The sequence below is a fragment of the Malus sylvestris genome, chromosome 7 (assembly GCF_916048215.2).
Source record: "Malus sylvestris chromosome 7, drMalSylv7.2, whole genome shotgun sequence".
Taxonomy (NCBI): domain Eukaryota; kingdom Viridiplantae; phylum Streptophyta; class Magnoliopsida; order Rosales; family Rosaceae; genus Malus; species Malus sylvestris.
The window spans coordinates 27,138,526-27,157,739 of NC_062266.1; the positions used below are offsets into that span (position 1 = coordinate 27,138,526).

At 37.7% G+C, this 19,214-nt stretch overlaps 3 protein-coding genes across 5 annotated transcripts; 1 reads left to right on the forward strand and 2 right to left on the reverse strand.

The window, feature by feature from the left end:
• Positions 1-482: 482 nt before the first annotated feature.
• On the reverse strand, positions 483-3,309 carry LOC126627728 (54S ribosomal protein L17, mitochondrial). Its single transcript, XM_050297244.1, has 6 exons — positions 3,060-3,309; positions 2,586-2,651; positions 1,647-1,721; positions 1,217-1,343; positions 1,003-1,107; positions 483-871 (listed from the first exon to the last, which is right to left on the reverse strand). Exons 1-6 carry the CDS (start codon positions 3,224-3,226, stop codon positions 728-730), a joined length of 684 nt encoding a protein of 227 aa, XP_050153201.1. The 5' UTR covers positions 3,227-3,309; the 3' UTR covers positions 483-727.
• A 1,005-nt stretch (positions 3,310-4,314) lies between these two features.
• Positions 4,315-6,907, forward strand: LOC126629284 (THO complex subunit 4A-like). The gene is made up of 5 exons (XM_050299269.1): positions 4,315-4,585; positions 4,882-5,007; positions 5,760-5,828; positions 5,911-6,095; positions 6,550-6,907. Exons 1-5 carry the CDS (start codon positions 4,400-4,402, stop codon positions 6,737-6,739), a joined length of 756 nt encoding a protein of 251 aa, XP_050155226.1. The 5' UTR covers positions 4,315-4,399; the 3' UTR covers positions 6,740-6,907.
• A 688-nt stretch (positions 6,908-7,595) lies between these two features.
• On the reverse strand, positions 7,596-18,897 carry LOC126629283 (uncharacterized). Of its 3 annotated transcripts, XM_050299266.1 has the most exons (19): positions 18,414-18,897; positions 17,286-17,365; positions 16,413-16,463; positions 15,221-15,742; positions 14,822-15,079; positions 14,381-14,446; positions 14,119-14,298; positions 13,976-14,027; positions 13,586-13,867; positions 13,094-13,204; positions 12,643-12,834; positions 11,896-12,171; positions 10,996-11,616; positions 9,907-10,394; positions 9,708-9,780; positions 9,541-9,609; positions 8,464-8,855; positions 8,201-8,352; positions 7,596-8,087 (listed from the first exon to the last, which is right to left on the reverse strand). In XM_050299266.1, the coding sequence occupies exons 1-17, from the start codon at positions 18,669-18,671 to the stop codon at positions 8,769-8,771; spliced, it is 3,666 nt and encodes a 1,221-aa protein (XP_050155223.1). In that variant the 5' UTR covers positions 18,672-18,897; the 3' UTR covers positions 7,596-8,087; positions 8,201-8,352; positions 8,464-8,768. The 3 variants fall into 3 exon arrangements, with proteins under 3 accessions (XP_050155223.1, XP_050155224.1, XP_050155222.1); XM_050299267.1 differs by having other exon boundaries at positions 8,201-8,855; positions 9,708-9,768; XM_050299265.1 differs by having other exon boundaries at positions 8,201-8,855.
• Positions 18,898-19,214: the final 317 nt, after the last annotated feature.

Consider the following 19,214-nt stretch of genomic DNA (forward strand, 5'->3'; position numbering starts at 1 on the left):
ATCTTTCAAATACATTATAGAGTGAGTCTCACAAAAACGTTTGTCCACAAATCCTAGTCGTATATATAATACAAGCTTTCAACCAATACTGGAAGGTGGTGGAAGGTGATGGAAGGTGAGAAGAGGTTGGTCAATCTGTAATTTTAACCTGGGAGAGGTGCCTTAATTTAATATACTTTTCGTGACCTATACCCAAGGGCAAGACCCATACCAAGGACACTAATCCTATCCCTTCATCCCATCCAATCCAATCCAATCCAATCCAATCCAATCCGATCGAACCCAATCCTTTCGTAGTTCACTTCACACGATCGGTCACCTGGATGGATTTCCAGCCTTACACGACAAGAACATCCAAGGGCCTCAAGGTACAATACTGGCATATATCTGAACATGCGCAATCGGGCGACGAAACTATGGTGGAATATCGCATATGCGAAGCTTTGCTAAGAAAATGTATACTTATCAATCAGCAGCACCAATTGCAGAAAGGAACATATTATTGCAGACGAAAAAAGCTGGCAACTTACATTGAGAAACAGCACTGATCCAAGTGACAAACAATCCGATATGGTCAAGTGTCAGCCACCAAAAGCATGAACACAAAATTTTCAGCTTTCTATAACCTACGATTCTCTGTGCCAGCTTTAATCTACCATAAAGAGTCAATACTAATTCTTTCACTGAAATGCGAAAACTTTCAGGGAACAAAAAACGGGTGGGGGATTCAGCTGATGATCATTTTGTTAAGGAAGTCGGCTTTCTCAGGAAAGTACTCTATCAGTTCATCTTTGGTCACCCAGACAAAGTCCTCACACTTCCCAATGTCAAACTTGTTGGCTGCAATCACTTGAGATTTGAAAAAGAATTGCTGAAAAATGGAGGAAAATGAAATTGTGATTAAATATACAGGATCGACAGGCAACACCAATATGCATTTTAACATTTATCGCGTGAAGCCAATCTGGTGTAAGAAAGAAAACATAATTTACAAAAGTATACCTTAATATTCTCTTCTGGCTGTTCCATATGGCCCATGGGCGCATTTCCAACAAAGTACGTGTGTGAGAGGTCTCCCAAGACAGATTTTAAAGCAGATTCGGCACACTGAAAATAGAACGGATTTATGCAATTGAGGAAAAAAACAAAGAACTACATGGAATTTTAGGAGGATAAAGAAGAAGAGAAGTATATGTCATCGTATAGCAACCATCACCTTCCGCAGTGTCTCTTCAGACTGGTAAACTTTTTCAGGAAAATGCCAGACTGACTTCCCAGCAGATCCATCAGTGTTTCCGTAGAGCAGAAGATATAGTCTTCTGTCAAGTGCTCTCTGCAATGACCTAAAGAACAGGAACCAACCAACCTTAAACATTGTGTTTTTCACATATAGAAAAAATAATTACCCCGAACTATCAATAAAAATCACTCAAATGTCCAACAGCTAGCAGAAAACAATTTATTGTCTTCTAACATCCAAGAAGGTTGTAGAAAAGGTTTTACAAAGAATATGAAGATCCCACAATATCATAAGCAATAAGAACTTCAAACAAAACCGTAAAATGAAAATTGCAAAAAAAAAAAAAAAAAAAAAGAAGAAGAATAACTGGACTTTTATATAGCATCACAAAAATTATACTCCATACTTTTTATCATTCGTTTTGTCAGCTTCGGTGATCCGTGGAGCAGGTACATAATCAATTTGGTAGTCACCTTTTCCCCTGTTCACCAAAAGTAAGTGTCAAGCTAGAGGATGACTTCTATTTGCAATTGTCTTGTGGGCATCAAGTGTGAGTAAGGCTTATACAATAAATCAAAAAATTGCTTATAAATTTTGATACGATCGCTTGGCGGATGTAGGCTTTCAGTGCTTCCCATAAAATAAGAACAGAATGAATGAGGTATAGGGATAGACCTCCCAGAATATATACTAAACCTCATTGTTCCTCGTACTAATATCAACATCATCCCTTTTCATAACTTAGAGACGCATAAAACAAACTCCACAAGGATGCTTGCATGCCTTTCCTTGTTAAAAGAAATATAACACAGTCCACTACGTTTAAAAGAAGGGAGTTTTAACGAAAAACCTGCAGTACCGTTCACTTTAACGAAAAACCACATTTTTACACTAAAAAGTCAAACATGGTACTATTCACTTTACCCTTTATTTTGTCCTTATCGTTAAAACTCAAAGTTTTCAAGCCATTTTCATTAGTTTTCCTTTAAAAGAATGCATATCAACATTTCATGAAACTGTCAACTATTAAAAACTTACTCATGGAGTTGGAGCCATTTACACTGATGAATAGTTTGACCTAACACTCGACACAAAATGTTTAAATACACGCTGGAAATCTAAAGACATTCCAATCAACAAACAGAGCAAATATTATTTAGTGCAATTCAGGATATACTCGAGGACAAATTTTAGGGGTTAATGAATTTTGAAGGTCTACGGTTAAGAAATTAGTCATTAGAAAAGAAGTGAACAGCGTGATGTATTTGCTACGATAGAGGTAAAAAGAAGAGCAAACATTAACATATTCCCAGATGAAGCAGTAAACCTTCAAAACAAACCTTACCTAGCATTAGACTTGTCTAAAAGCTCATCCGGATATATGCGCCGATATTGCTGTCGCCACCGGAACCTAAACCCCGAGGGTATAAAACACCAATATGAGCCACTCATAACACAAATTCAAATAATCAACAGAATTTAAACCAAATTTCCTAAAAAATGTAGGTATTCTGATCAATATCTATCACCATAGCACCTTCATCACACCAAAAAAACCAAAATTGAAGCCATCATCCACTTGCCCCAAACCCGCCATTTGAGACCATGACAAGTAATAAGCACTCAAACAGAGGAATTGACAACAAAATTAAAGATTTCTACAGCAAAGTAATCCATATTTTCAGTTCTTTTCCACAACTATCTCGGCAGCTAACCCCTACCCTCTAATCTAGTTCACTTTCCCACATTTTCCGAGCAACCAAACAGAAAATAAACAAGAAAGAAAAACATCTCGAGAGAGAATAAGAAACGAACGTACGCGAACTCCTGATACGCATAAACGACGGGGTCGATTTTGGGGATGACGACAGGCAGCCTCTCGAAGAGTACAGACGCGACGATTTTCTCGGAAGAAGACGATGGGCTCGTGGAAAATCCGCGGCCTCTCGCCAGAGTCCCACGCAAAAGCGGGATGGTCCTCTGCATTCTGGATCCAGACCCGCCCAGAATCTGAACCGGGGAATTTCACGAAAAGCCCTTTCTAAAACCCTGATTCAGTCAGTAGTCATGTGCTTGAAATGAAAAAGGGTCTGATGCTGTTATAAATTACGAACATTAGCCATTATTTATATTAGAGTAAATAATAAATAGCGGGAATATGATTGACACTTGTCTCATTTCTGGCTACGTTTCATGGAACTTGCGTGCCTCTAGTGAGAGTGTGCATCTTGTTAGAACTGGTTTATCGCCACGTGGTATTCTAATTCAACAATGCAAGTCATGTGGAGAAAAATTTATACACATCATTGCCTAATTTGATTGAGACACCAAAATAATGGTAAATTCGTTGCATATAAGTCCTTACATAGCACGACGGTAGATGTACTTAAAATAGCGAAAATGTCCATAAAAAGTGTCAATAAATGTAAATTGGTATTGATAAATAAACGAAGCATGAAGTTTAAGTGGTTTATTGTAATATTTTTTTAATAGATAGTGCAAAAAATTTATATACATGTGTCACATTTTTTTCTCACCATCATAACTATAATGTATGTTCCTCATATACATCTGTGTCTTTTCACCTAATTCTAGTTAACTTTCACATTAAATATTACTTTTTCAATTTTGAAAAAAAAATTAACAAAGATTAAGCGAAAAGACATGTGTTGAATAAGAAAGTGTATAGTGAATATACACCATAATTTATGGTAGTGAGCAAAAATACATCATCTATGATCAAATGATCATATCTTTTGTTTTTAAAATTGAAGGAGAGAGGAAGACAGTGAGAGAGAACGTGAGGATGGGAGAGAGGAAGAGAGGGGTTTTTTTTATTTTCTAAAAAAAATAGCAAATTTTTTTTTGTAAAATTACATTAGCATCCTTAACGTTTTTATTATGATAAAAAAACTAAATAGTCGTTGCAAAAGAGTTTTATTAATAACTGGTTAGATAGTTGATCACCACGTGTCACGTTTCTGGCTAAGTTTCACGGAAAGTGCGTGCTCACGAGGAGAACACTTGTTAACCGCCTTCTGGCAAATATAATTGCAAAACCTCAGGTGCACGGTACTGCTGAGCCCTGCAAAACCAAAAACCCTTTCACTCACTCACTCACTGTCTTGCAAAACCCTCAGCTCTCAGCCATTTCCCGAAATGCCCCCGCCGCTGGACATGTCGCTCGACGATCTCATATGGAGGCGCAAGGCGAAGAAGTCGGAAGCCGGAGGGCATCGCCGTGATTTCAGAGTCCCCCCAGGCGGCCGAGGCTCCGCGCCGGGACCCACTCGTCAGCTCGTGAAACGCAACCCCGTTAGAACGGCGCCCTACTTTCCTAAACCGGTGCGCTAGCGTTTCTCCTTTCCTACATTTTCCGGTTTGACGAGTTTAATGCATTGTTTGGTTGCTGAGAAATGCGGGAAAATACAAATAAATTAATATAATATTATTAGTATTATTTTACAAAGAAAGATGTAACCTTTAATCCGCGTGTTCAAGTTTTGTAGGCGGAAGTAAATTTTCTGTGCTACACTTTCTCGGGAACCAAGCAAGAATTTGGCTTTCTGTATATTTAGCTCTGTTATGCATATGGATTTATGTTGTTTGTCTTTAATATGTAATTAACAAATGTGATGCAGAAAATGCAAGTTCCAAGATCCAGATTTGAGCAAGAAATGGATGTGACCATGGGGACAAACTCAGAGAAGGGAACCAAATTATACATATCTAACTTGGATTATGAGGTCTCGAATAGCGATATTGAGGTAGCTGTCTGTTCCCTTTCCAGTTTTATTAACTTGTTTATGTTATTGTTTGTGTGCAGAACAATTTAATGTTTTGGGGTTTGGTAAATTTCTATGGGTGGAATGTAGGTGACAACCTTTAGTTATCACAAAAAATGTAGAAAAATATTATATGGTTATGTGGTTATGTGGTTGGTTTGCAGGCTCAGAGAATCTCCATACGGGTTTTGTTTGAAATGGGTTCTATCTTTTCATATGGTCTTTGTAATCTATGTAGGATTGGAGTTAGAGGGTTGGATGAGCAAAAAAAGTTTACCTGGAACCAAGATTGAGAATGTGTCGTTTCATGTCTCCTGTATGTAAAGGGTTTTTGTTTTTTTGGATATGGACTGGGATCTTCCAATCTAGTGTTACTGGGATGGTTCTGCTGACAAATAGTTCAACATGTGTTTTATGGCAGTATTTGAATAAAAAAAAACAAAGTACGTTGTTTCCGTATCTATTTATTTTGTTTCTTTGGTTTTTGCTTCTGTATGTGCAACTGAATGTGAGTGGTGTGCGGGTAAAGTCAGAAACTTAGCAGTTGCTAATAATACATAGGGTGCTGTTCAATCCTACAGTTGGATGTTTCTCAGTTCTTCTTGATGTTGTTAAGCTCGGCTAGCATGACAATTCGTACATTAGAACCACATGTGTCAAACTTAAACTTGTATGTATCCCCCACTCGTTTGCAATTAAGTGAAAGAGTTGATAACCACAATGCTACCTTGCAGTTGCTCTTCTCTGATATTGGTCATGTGATACACCATTCAATCCATTATGATAGGAGTGGAAGATCAAAGGTATCTTTCAATTTTTACATCAATAGATTGTTCTCAATTATATTTTTCTTTTTGATGGTTTATAAGGTTTGCTTATATTTAGGGAACGGCGGAAGTTAGATATCTACACCATTCAGATGCTCTAACAGCAATCAAGAAATATAACGATGTTCAGCTTGATGGAAAGCCAATGAAAATTGAGCTTGTGGGAGTGAGTCCTGTTGCTCCTGTTCCTGTGCCTCCAATTACAAGTAGATTGATGGGAAAACCAAACGTTGTCTTCCAAAGGTATATAGGTTCTCTCTTTCTTTTGGGGTCATCCGTATCCATATAATGCATCTGCTGTATATTAAAGTCAGGACTGTCAATTGTAACTGGATAAACCGGAAAAAAAAGAAGGGACTGCCAGTTAGCCCAAGCTAAATTCATCAGCAGAATATTAACTTGTGATTATTCACAGAGATCAAATAATTCGATAAGTAACGTATGTGTACTGGGCTGTTGGTTGTATGTGTGCAAGACCGTGCAAACATTGAGACACATTCAGAACAAGTTGATTGGTGGAGTAGAAGTAATATATAATCTATTGTCTGCAGTTAATTGTTGGAAAATGAGGAAAGAAAAGGCATGTGAAATAATTTCCCGTTGATGCCATCTCAATTGTCCTAATTAGATATTTTAGGGGCTTAGCTTAGGGGTTTCCATCATTCATCAACTTATGTTTCGTCACGTGCTTGGGCAGTGGACGAGGTCAAGCTGGTGGTAGGGGATTCTTTCATGGTCGTGGTACTGGTGGCTTTGGACTTGGAAGGGGCCATGGACAGGTGAAGCAGCCTCGTGAGCAGGTGAAGCCGCCTCGTGAGAAAGTGACTTTTGAAGATCTGGATGCAGACTTGGAGAACTACCGCCAAAAACGCTTGCTGGTGAATTGAAGTCACATTTGAAATGTACACACTGGTACTTTAATTTTACACTGGAAGTGGTAAGTTCCATTTTGTGCTCCATGCTAAGAGAGTTGCAGCTGCATAAAGAAAAATGTGTACAATGCCACCCCTTTTGGTTTTATAAATGAACATCAGAGATAAATTTCTTGGCCGGCAGACATCTTTCTTCCTGGCTTCGGCCGCAATCTTCTGGATAGTATCTCTGATTTGGTTGCTCATTTTGATCTGCTTACTTCTTTGTTATTTCAAGTAAGAAGCACCAAATGCTTGTCAATTTCACTTCAATGGTAGGCAGATTGGATGCTCCCAAAAGATGATATTATTTTGCTCACAGTTGCTACGAAGTCTCTGAACTCGACCTGTACACGATTAACCCTAAACTCTTTCTTCTTTCACACAAACTTTGTTCCCTCGATCTCTCCTTTACATGGCTTCGAGAAAATTGTGCACTGATTCTTTTGGTGATGACGGGTTTCTTTGGTTCTTGTTACGGCAATGTTTATGGAGTTGGTGAGTTTGACGGGTGGACGTCTAGAGGTTGACATCAAAGGCCACACCGGCTGCGGCGTCCGCAAGTACAAGCCCTACCCAAAACGCTGCTCAAACTCTCAAATCTTCAGAGTTTGGATTGGCTTTTACTACTCCCACATTATGTCTTTGGGGTTTCATATTTTACGACATGTTCTGTAACTTCTTTGTTTGTCAATAGACTTTTTAGTATAGGAATCTAAATACACATCGTCACGGTCGAATTTAGAACCAATCAGCCAACAAGAAATAAAACCAATACTTCCTCTTAAAAATCGATCGATTGAACACGAAAAACAAAATTTCTCAACAGACATGCAAAAAAGGACTCAATTTCACTATAGCCATTTTACAACAATCAACAATTAGTTAAAAGAAACGGGAAAAAAGGAATTAAAACAAAAAAAAATTGAAAATAATTCACATATTTACAATGTCAAAAAGAAACCCTGGAGACTCAAAAATCATAGCAGGCACACTTTGGGGTGCCCTGAAAAAACAGACACCGCTGTGTTGCCCCTAGTAACGGAATTAGAGTAGCATAACGTCTGGTAATACCCTCTAATACCTCGGTATACTCTGTCCACTAAGCATACAAAGATTAATTCTCTTCGCGTTGCTGTCGGGAAGACGAAGCTCTATGAGTTAACAAATGTAAAAAACTTTCCCTGCCCATGTATGTCAATATCGCCTTCAGGAATTACTAAATATAACGAAGGCTTGGACGAAGATGGAAATCTCGAGTCTCTACAGAATATATTCTCCGAAAGTTTCCCACAAGGTCTCTTGGCATTGTAATGCACAATAACTGCATGCACACGACAGAAAAAGCATATATTATTAAACAAACACATCTCAGCATAAAGTGTTGTGATCATGCTACAATAATGCACAAAATTCATTGAGAAAAGGTGGCAATACCTCGAGATATGTCTACATGCTACGCCCGTGCCTTGCAACTTCCAGTTGCAGAACGAAAGGCAGAAGAAGAATTAAACATTTCCAAACTTTTTGAGAGCTACTTGTGCTCTAAGTATCTTTTTTTCTGACGAGCCCCCGCCATAATCCTTCAGCTGAACATGAACTTCATGTATTTTACAAAACAAAGGCGCCCCCCAACAGTTCATTACATAATGTACAGTATGGAGAGGAAGATATGGGAAGTAGATATCGATATGGCTCACCATTTTCTAATAATTTGAAAAGGACAACCACAAGGAATTGATTGCTGACGTCCCCACTGTGTTCGGTACGAAAGACTTTTCAGCCTTATCCAACATGTAATGCATCTCCTACCCTCGGTTTACTACTTTTCCCAAGAATTTCATGTATGCTTTGAAAATTGAGCATAATCCCAGACATAGGTTTTTCAAACTTGCCAAATAGTGCTGTTCGAGGATTAGCATGTGTCATTGTGATGGCATGAACCTGTGCTTGAAAGCATTGTTCTACAAGTCAAGGGAAACATCTACAATTCTGCACCACCAGATTACAACCCAGTTCCAAGATCATTTGCCAGCTGAAGTATGCCACGCATCTGAAGATACGGATTTTCCAAGAGCTTTTCATTGTTGCTCTGCACAGAGTAAACATGGCAGTGAGAAGCTAGCTGCTATATTATAAGCTCTTCCAAGTTCCAACAGGGGATTGTAAACTATCTTTATTATCCATACTTCTGTGACATGTTTAGGCGATAAGTTTCCTTATAGCCATCTCCTTTAAAACCTTAGCAGTTAAAATTTGTCAACCGTATATCATGACCTTTACGAAGAGAACCAAATGGGACAATTGGAGATTTCAAAACCAGCTCCCAAGCATGTTAATCAGCAATACAAATACAAATACAAGGATGAGTAGTCGCTAGAGATAATCCCTATATAATAAGTATAGGGCAAAGTTGGTTTCAGAATAAGGCTTAGTCTGTACGAAATATTACACGCCCATGACTCTTCTGACAAGGAATATAAATCCAGTAGTTGAATGCTACATAGTTTCTTATCAGGCTGCCTAAAGCTATCATACTTTCGACCTTTGTTATCTAAAACATAACTTTACAATGACATATTGCTCCTACAAAGAAAACAATCCTCAATAACCTATAGTCCTATACTCTAGTGTTTCTATAAAAATTTCTATATTTCAAGCACCATATCAAAGTCAGGACAATACGATAATATCTATGCAAAATATGACCTATTATCTTTTTCAGGAATCATATTGAGAATGTGTGACGGCATGCACAATACTAAAACAAGGCCCACCTGCTGAGCTCTAACAACAAGATTCTGAAGCATGTGCTGGTACTTTTCAGGTTTTTCTGACATCATTCGCTGTAAAACACAAATTAAAATTGTTAGCAGGACAAACTTCACCACATATTCAGTACACTGTAATTTGTTTGTGGGAAGAGGAGAAAAAGCATTCTTGCCTTCAAAAGAAAAGCTGACGAGTAATATGCCACCCTCGAGTCTGTATCATCCAAGAGTTCCCTGAATTTATAACTTAAAAATGAATCATATATCATATATATGCACACACAACAAAATAAAAAGCAGAAATATATATAAAAAGAAAAAAGAAAAAGAAAAGGAAGCTCATCCGATGGTAGCATGGAATTGAAGAATCACCTAAAAAATTCCTCCCCGCCAACTTCCTGGAAAGTAGCAGGATCTGCAGTACATTTACCAATTAGAAGTAACAAAAGGGTAGCCCGTATATCAGATGTTGCACCAGGAAGGTTCCCTCTTCCTTTGCTTCCAACAGCTATACCCAATGCAATGTTGTCTGTTGCTGCACCAGCAAGTTGAATCAATGGCCAATAAAACAATGCAGCTGGAACTCGTGTAACCAACTGCATGGGAACTATGGCCTGTCCTCGGAGAAGAAGTGCTGCCATTGATTCTGTCTCATGATCTAGAGGATTGTTATTACTGAGGCCAGATCTGCCACTGGATTCTTCCATACAAACATCCTGGTGAGAACTCTCTTTCTCGTCAACTATTTTATTTCCGTCCATCCGTCTAAGAACCCTACCAAGCTGTGCATCATCTCCAAAGTCTGTTGTATTTGCAGATGGAGCTCTCAAGCATAATTGAGAGAATAGAATGTCACACATCTGTTTACAGAAACCAAAGAAAAATAGGGGATAAGGAAAATATACCCTCTACTAAAAAAAAAAAACGCACAAGAGAATTCCATAAAATCATGAAACATACATGAATCCTTGGGGGAAAATGAGAATGCACTTTGCAGCAACTCAAAGCAAATTCTCCAATACTATTTAGAAAAACAGATTTGCACTAGATGTACTCAATTTGATTTTTCATTTATTTGTTCTTACATAAAAGTCTACCGGTCAAAATTCCCAGCCAGTAAATCCCTTATATAAGAATGTATCGTGTCACGACACCCAGCCTTATCAATATTACACTATAATCTTTACCGATACGGTCAAGAAACATTCAATATATACCAAATATGATTTTGTGCAGACAAAACATTTTACACTCTCAATTGACCCTGCAGCAAGACTAAGTGGAGAAATACTCCAGTCCCTACACCATTCAGAAGTGGTACACCTTATGTTTTTTTTTCAAACAATCAAAATCAAAGGTAACATTCACAGTCCGTTGGTTAAAAGCCATATAATTAAAGCATATGTGGGTAATAGTTTCCTAAATTTAGTAAAGAGATTTTCTGGTTCTTACGAAAATTACCTTCAAAATATTAATGCGATCTGTTTCATTGATCTGAAAAACCAAGGACAAGGCGCTACTCATGATGTCTATCACTGCATTAGCTTTCTCGAGACGGTTATCTTTCCGTACATTGCCAATATCACTGCCATGTTTCAGGACTTTATTTTCATTTAACAAAATCTTACACCTCATGAGAAGCCTTTCCAGAACATACAAAAAGCCCCATCTGATTGAGTTGTGCTTTGACTTCAAAAGCCCACACATAAGCCAAATAGGCAAAGGAACATCTGAAGCAACTGAAGAATCATGAACACCGGCATGGGCAATTTTCTGCTGCATGTTTTTAATATTTGACAAAATACTTGAATTCCCTTCCTCACTAATTTCTGCAATAAGCAGGTCACTTAACCAGACATACGCATTCCGATGGTAAGCAATTCTTTCTGAATGAAGAAGGGAATGTAAAAGAGCCCATGAGAGTTTCGCTTTCATGCCAACTCCGTTTCTCAGAACGGCACCTTCAATGCTATCCAGAGACTTGTAAGATTTGGTTATCTGCATCATGTGTGAGAACTCTGTGTCCAAATGAGTATATGAGCTTACTGTTGCACCAAGTTTCTCCATTACACTGTCCAACAGCTGTAAAGTTAAAACAAAATTCAGATAGCAGCAACTTTGATAAATTCATTAAATTGTTGCAATTAACTGACTTATCCAAATCAAAAGAAAATATGGAACCCAAAAAAACACTCCAATAATTTCTGAAACTGACAAAAAATTCCATTAAAAAAAATGTGAAAAAATTGAAAGAACATGGCCTACCCACAGCGCATGCACAAATACATATTTTGGGAACGAACAAACAAAACATGTACACGGACTCACACCAATCACACACACAAACTTTTGAGACATTACCATATTGAGCCGTTCACTGTTCGGATATCTAGATAATGCATCTGAAATAGAACTCCTCAAGATTTCCCCAATGCCTACCAACCCAAGCTTAACAGATATATAGAAAGCTTCAGGCGCATCAGCTCGATTGAGAAGGGCAACAAGAGGCTGAATCTCGTCATCACTATACTCAGTGACTCCAGTAGCTATGAATATTTCATTTATTTGATGCAAAGCATAGTCCAAAAGAACCAAAAACAGATTTCTCCTTTCCTCCCTTGATTTTGCAAGTGAATACTGTATTGCAAAATAGTTATAGTTTGGAATCAGGAAACTTTTTTTCGTAAAAAGAAACCTTCAATGCAAAAGCACTAATAGATTAGTTCCATTAATAATAAATAAACATTTAAGTAAAGCTTATCTCAAATAACAGGTCTGTCTCCATCTTCTAGTAAGTACACAGATTTGAGTGTGTGCTAGTTCTTTGCCTACTAAAGTGATGTTTAAGATCATCAAACTTGCTTTCCCGTCCCCAAAATATTAACGATAAGCACATACCAAGTGTTACAATATTAGACAAACATTTTATAAGTCACAGACGATAACAGGATTGTGATTACCAGAGGTCTTAGCTAAATGCTAGGAATCAACTAACAACCCAAATTTCTAATAAAGCTAATCTTCAGAGTTCAGATAAAAAAGAAACGGAAAAAAAATGTCAACAAACCTTACTATTTATTCCAGTTTCATAGTAAATTATTAGCATACCTCAACAAAAATAAACTCTATTCCACCAATCAGATCAACTTGCTCCACCAGAAACAATTGGGTACTTGAAACAGCCTTGTTGGTTCCTTCAGGTACTTGATAAAACATGTTTGCTAACATGCTAATAAGCTTGCAATGAACTACTTCTGCCCAAGAATTTTTCCTGCTAATTTCTAGAAGTGCCTTTATAACCTGACAGTAGGAAGTAGAATTAAAACCAACATTAAACTCGCTGATATGATAGAAAAGAAATATTAAGAATTTTTGGATTATGGCATTATTTGGTACAAACTGGATATATAAGGTTTATTCACACATTAGCCTTATATCTTATAAAAAAGATGGTAATATAAAAATTACACAAAAATTATAGGAAAGGTTTCTGATAAAAACTTGTCAAACGTTTCCAATGATTACAGCATTGATATACAAAACTTCAAAAATATCTCACCCTTATGTCAAGTCCATTTATCCGGTTTCTCAAGATTTTGCCTCTATCACAGACAAAATATAGCAAACAGCTAAGAGCAGAAGCCCAGACAGATTCTTCCTCCTCTTCTATCTGTACGAAAGATAAGAAACTAGTTGGTAAAGAATGATGGCAAAAATTTACACGATATCGAAACTAAAACATTTAACAGAAATATAGTATAGTTAAAATGTGTCCTAACATGCTTGTTTGGGTGGAAAGAAACTACAGATTTTTTAAGATAAGAAGGTGGTGGATTTTAATTGGAAAAGTAGAAGTTTGCACTCTTTGAGGTTTCTTTGTCTAAACATATCGGGAAACATTCAATTTAGATTAATTATTTTAACCGGGTTTGAAATATATTTTCTAATGTTTTAACCGTAACTTTTTAGTTGAACATTAATGGACAGCTTGTAAGAAAAATAACATGCATCCAACATGAAAGTTATATAACGAATATGACAGAAAATATACCTGAACAAGAAACAGCAATATCTCATACAAAATATTCAAAATCCAAGTTTCAAAATTATCAATTGCTGAGGAAGTGCCCGTGATAACAGAATCCGATCTTCTCACTCCTTGTGTTGCAAGCATAGATTCACTGTCAAAATATGATTCTTGAGAATACTCTTCTTCAATCGGGGAATCGTTATCGGTTACCATTGGCTCTAATAAATGAGCATGAACTCCAAGGTTCAAAATCAAGTCAAAAGCACGATTCCTACATGTTGCTCTTGGAGAATTAAGCATTTCCTGAAAGATAATATAAAAAAAATTGTAACCTAATGAAAGAAAGAAAAAGGAGGAGGAGGAGGAGGGTTGTTTGTTGGGGGGGGGGGGGGGGGGGGGGCGGGCTATCACCTTAAGCATAGACAGAGTGAGAGGGGCAGCAGTCCCGGAATCCAAGACATACCTACAAAATGAGGTTTTCAACATACAATGAGGCAGCAAAAGACAGTGAATGTGAACTGTAATAAATACCGGCCAAATGCATGACAACATACATGTCAATAACAAGTTTGATAAGGACGCTCACTGCCGCATCCATAGATGGCTTTCCATAGTTATTAGTTAATCTAGATGATACTGTCCTCACATTAGCATTCTGCAAAGATGCCTCAGAGCAAACTGCAGCAATGACCTCACAAACCTCAGCAGGATTCAACCGCAAGGGTTGTTGTTCACTGATACACAACCAAAATATGGTAAGAGAGAGAGAGAGAGAGAGAGAGTAAGATAACGAACAACATAATTGATTATTGTTACCTGTAGTGACGATACTGGAATAGCGGTTTAGCCCGAGGACGAAATGTGCTCACCGGAGAATCATCCCTGAAATTTGGATGTACAATGTCAAAATAGCAGTTGGTGTCAATATGGTACCAAAGTTTTAGTATCCGATGACGTAGGACTAATGAGTACAGGTTTTTAACAAATACGCCTCAGAAAACAGGGAATAAGAAGGGATTATTTTAAAATGTAAATCCCTGGTGGTAACAGAAATATCTGCAAAAGGCAGTGAATTTAAACGAAATATCTTCGAGGTTTTTTTTTTTCAGTCATAGAAACATGATTCTGTTCTGTCGTAATATTCAGAACTATGTGCCACAAAAATTGAAGAACCAAATTCCTACACTACATTTTATAAAATGCTGTAACATAGTTGACCAAGATGTAACAACAGTTGAACAAGAGGTAAGAGCATACCATATTTGATGAGGGCCGGATTTAGTACGCTTAGATGCTGTGATTGCTCTCAAATGGGAACGGGCAGCGGCAGAATCAGTAATCGCCGTTACTGGGGAAGGTTGCAACAGTTGATCAAGATAAGGCATATCAGCAGTTCCAAAATACTTCCAAGGTTGACCTTTCATTTTAGATTCCTTATCTCCTACAAGTAGAGCTGCTGCACCTACTTCTAGAAGACTATGCATTCTCATATCTTGGGGATTTACAACACGATCACTTGATAGTGGAACATGTCAAGCAGTCAAGTTAGTATATTAAGCAACAGGAAAAATATGAGATATTGACCAAATAAAATTGTAAACTACAAAGAAATCGATCACCAGAGATAAGAAGGTAAACACAAGTATATGTAATTACCTTTCAGTCCCTAAGGATGATGACTGCTGTTCCCCAAGCCAGCGCCACTTGAAAACGTCAAGCGCAAAGTATTCAAGATCTCCCATTCCATCAACCTTTCCAATGTTTGATAAGTTCAAAACAGACATGGTTGTGGCATCTTTACTCTCCAAAGGTTCTCCACTATGTGCAGGGCTTAGTTGTGAATTAAAGGACCTACTCAACAAAGAAGACAAACTCGGAAGAGACTGTCTTGTTGCAGAAAGGGCTCCAGAGAAAGCAGCGGGATGGAATGACCGCTTTGGAAGATGTTGAGACACAAGAGACCTCACATAGTTCAATGACTTCACAAGTGCCCCAGACGCAAAACTAGGTACAGATAAAGGAACTACATTTGTAGATGCCGTTGATATTGTTGATGTTATTGATCCAAACGATTGCGACCGTGGAGACAATCTCCGGTTTGGACCAATGTCGCATTCAACAATGGTGTTTACACAAAAGCGATCTATCTGCAGTAATGTCTCTTCACTAGGTTTATACCTACAGAGAGTAAAAAAATGTATAGCCCTATTAATCAAAATTGCAAGAAACTATCCTGGTAGGAAAGATGTTTCTCCCTCATTTCAGACCATAGAATGTGCATCCAGTGTAAGGGCCTACTAGGTAACTTTAACTACAACATAAAATATATTCAAATCAGTGTCAGTATGGCAAGTCTCAAGCCACTGTTAAAATAAATTGTAATGCGGTAAATGGAAAGCAAGAAATTAAATATACACAAATGAGGATAACTTGTGCCCAGAGTGTGATATAAATCATTTCTCTAAACGGCACCTTATTTATTTTAATTTCAATGAAACTAGTACCGGGTTTCTCCTCATAGATTAGTACCCTACAATATCTTCTTTACCAATGCTTAGGCTTTGATAGGAGGTTAAAGAAAATCAGGAATATCAGTCCCTACACTACACGTGTAGTCACCAATGACACCTTCTAAATGAAGGAAATTACAACAATGACCACTGGAAGGATTATGAACAAATAGAAAACAACGCAGCCCATTTCAAACAAAAAATAATAATTCAACGATAGAATAATAAGCGTTGCAGGCAACTAGAAGAAATGAGTACAGGCTGTACAGCTGTGACATAAACAACTCATACATCAAGTTATTAGAATCATTAAAGATCTCATGATGCAAAGAACATACCTTAGAAGGTAGCGTTTCAAAAGTGCCACACACCTTGCAACAACTGCTGGGCTGGCATAAATAAAAGTAACATCAGGTAAAATGATAACACATATTGTCCTTTAAATCACGTTAAATGAAAATGATAATGGAGATAATTTAGACGCACTTCTAAAACGCTAACTGTACATACACATATACACAGAGACGCATATTTCTGAAAATGTCTAAAAGGTCCAGTACTCCAGTGTACCACTATGCTTCTAATCTCCCAAAATATTCCTTGTGTATGTTAATCAAATAGTTATTATAATTCTATCCTATACATATCTGCTATCACCTTTTTTTATGTTTGATTTAAAATGCTCCTTTCTTTTTTGTATTCCGTATGCATACTTATTTACCATTAACTAGAAGCCATAAATGTTTACTCCTCACCTTCTACAGAACTCTTATGAGTATCAAATATATTTCCATACACAACTTACTGGCAGTTATAATGGTTTTCTGTTACACGTGTTCCCAAATTTACCCCCTTTCATTACTTTTGATTAATAGGTTGAACTATATTTTATGGCCCATTCAATCTTGTCATGCAAATCTGGGAAGCACACTGCCAAAACTAGTTTTCGTCTAAACAATCACCAAAGCTAGGTTCTATTTTTTGAAATTAATCGCCAAAGCTGGTTTTTACACGAATTATACCATGCTTGTTATTGTTACTGAAATGTGTGAAGCACAAGTTTCTTCTTTTGTTTTGGTTAGATAGAAACTTGAACCTAGGATCTATACCCTCTTCTCAGCCATCCCATGTCACTAGAGCTAAGGATAATGGGCAAGTATTTAAGTTAAAGTAAGGAATAGAAAACCTACAAGAGTATATACAAGATTTACCTTCGCTCCCTCTCGGCAATGGTATGTTCTAAAATCACATTATAAGACAAGTCCATCGTCGAAGGGGCTGCTAGATAGTCCTGCCAATCATAATAAGTTGAACTTGTGAAATATGAAACTGAATCTCAATCAAGTCAATCAAATAGGAGGATACAGAGCACTGCACTGTTAAAAACTTCTCAATCATATGTCAGAAACACTCATGTGTGGATAATTGAATAATTGCAACCAACCAGAAGAGCAATAAAGTCTTGACATGCTATTCTACTTCAAGCCAAGACCGCCAGTGAAATCTAAATACGCTCCCTAACCAGTAAATTCGAAAATCAGCAATAAAATTCCATTTCAACTTGCCCCCAATATGTATAGTTAAAGAGAGAACCACTCAGAAGAAAGACTCTTTTGAGTGCCAACTGAGCAACAAATTTATAATAAACACCAAATTAATTCAGCCGCTTGTAACTTTGTACAAAGAGCTTATATCACCTTGCATGCAATTGTTTTAAACCATTAGATTTTTAGGTGGACACTTGGAGCTTAAAAACAGTTGCTCGCCTGAGGACGACTATAATTAAAGAAGCGTTTTCTTTTGAATTTAAATATGAAGTGATCCAAGCAAGGACATTTTTTATTTAAGACCAATCAGAGAGCAGGGAAACCACATTAAATACTCCCTCCAGGCTCCAATGCAAACTCAAAACGTAAACACACACGCACTACGAATAACCATTTTCAGCACTCGTGCTCTGTTCGTTGCTAACTGCTAAACCCCCAAGCAAAATCTACAATGTGTATGATTTTGAACTAGCTAAAGCCAAAACCTTATACCCACTAAACCAGAATTCAGCTTAATTATCTATCTTTTAAGCCATAAAACTCACTAATAAGTTGCCTTCTACTCACAAAGAACAGTTTTTTTTTTCTCTTCTTTTCTTTCCTAGTGATTTTCTCAGAAACCAAACAGAGTGCAAATCTCGAATTCATGCAAAATCCACCAATTAAAACACAAATCACACACACAACCAGGAAGACCTAGATTCCAGAGCATAAACCGGCATTTCAAAGATCCAAATATCCCCTAGCAAAATCACAAACCAAACAGCCAAAAGCAAGAGAATTTCCACTCACCCGAAGAATTCGAGAAGCTTCGGAGAGGAGCACAGTGGAGGAAGTGGTTCCATGGTGGGAGGTAGCCGCCGCGGAGGAGGACAGGCAGTCGGCCACCGCTCGGCGCAGCGGCTCCGGCGGCTTCTTGAAAGACGAAGATCTCAACCTGGAGACTCCTCCTCCTCCTCCTCCTCCTCCTCCTCCTCCACCTGCACCTCCGCCCAACTGAAGCCTCGAAGTCCCGGGGCTCCGAACCGGACTGTTGTAGCCGGAAGACATCGGGTGCTCGGGTCGGGTCGCCACCCGAATCTCTCAGAATTTCACTTCGCACTTCGCACGGCGGAAGAAAAACTTGGCCCTCTTGCTCTGTGGATAACTCCACTCTTACATTTGAGCAAAATCTTAAAAAATAAAAAATAAAAACAATAAAACTGTTCGTTTTCTTTTTCGTTTGTGTTGTGCTCGAAATGCTCGAAATGTAAACCAAGTCTGCCAGAGACAGAAAGATTGGGAAAATTGTTGTGTATTTATTTAATTTTTTTTTAATTACGGATTAAATAATTAAATATTATTTTTTTGGTAGATTCTTAAATATCGGTGTAATGTGGTGATTAGCTGGAGGAAAAGGCGTAGTTCTATGAGGCGTCATTAGCTGGCATGCGCTAGAATTTGTCCCCTTTTCTTCCAGAAAAAAAAAAAAAAAGGATATTTGGGAATAAAAAGGGGTCCGAGCGGAGGGAGAGAGAGGAGAGAGAGGGTGAGAATTTCTTTTCTTTAGGATTTGTGTTTTATTTTATTTTTTAAGTTTTTGTTTTGGTTTTT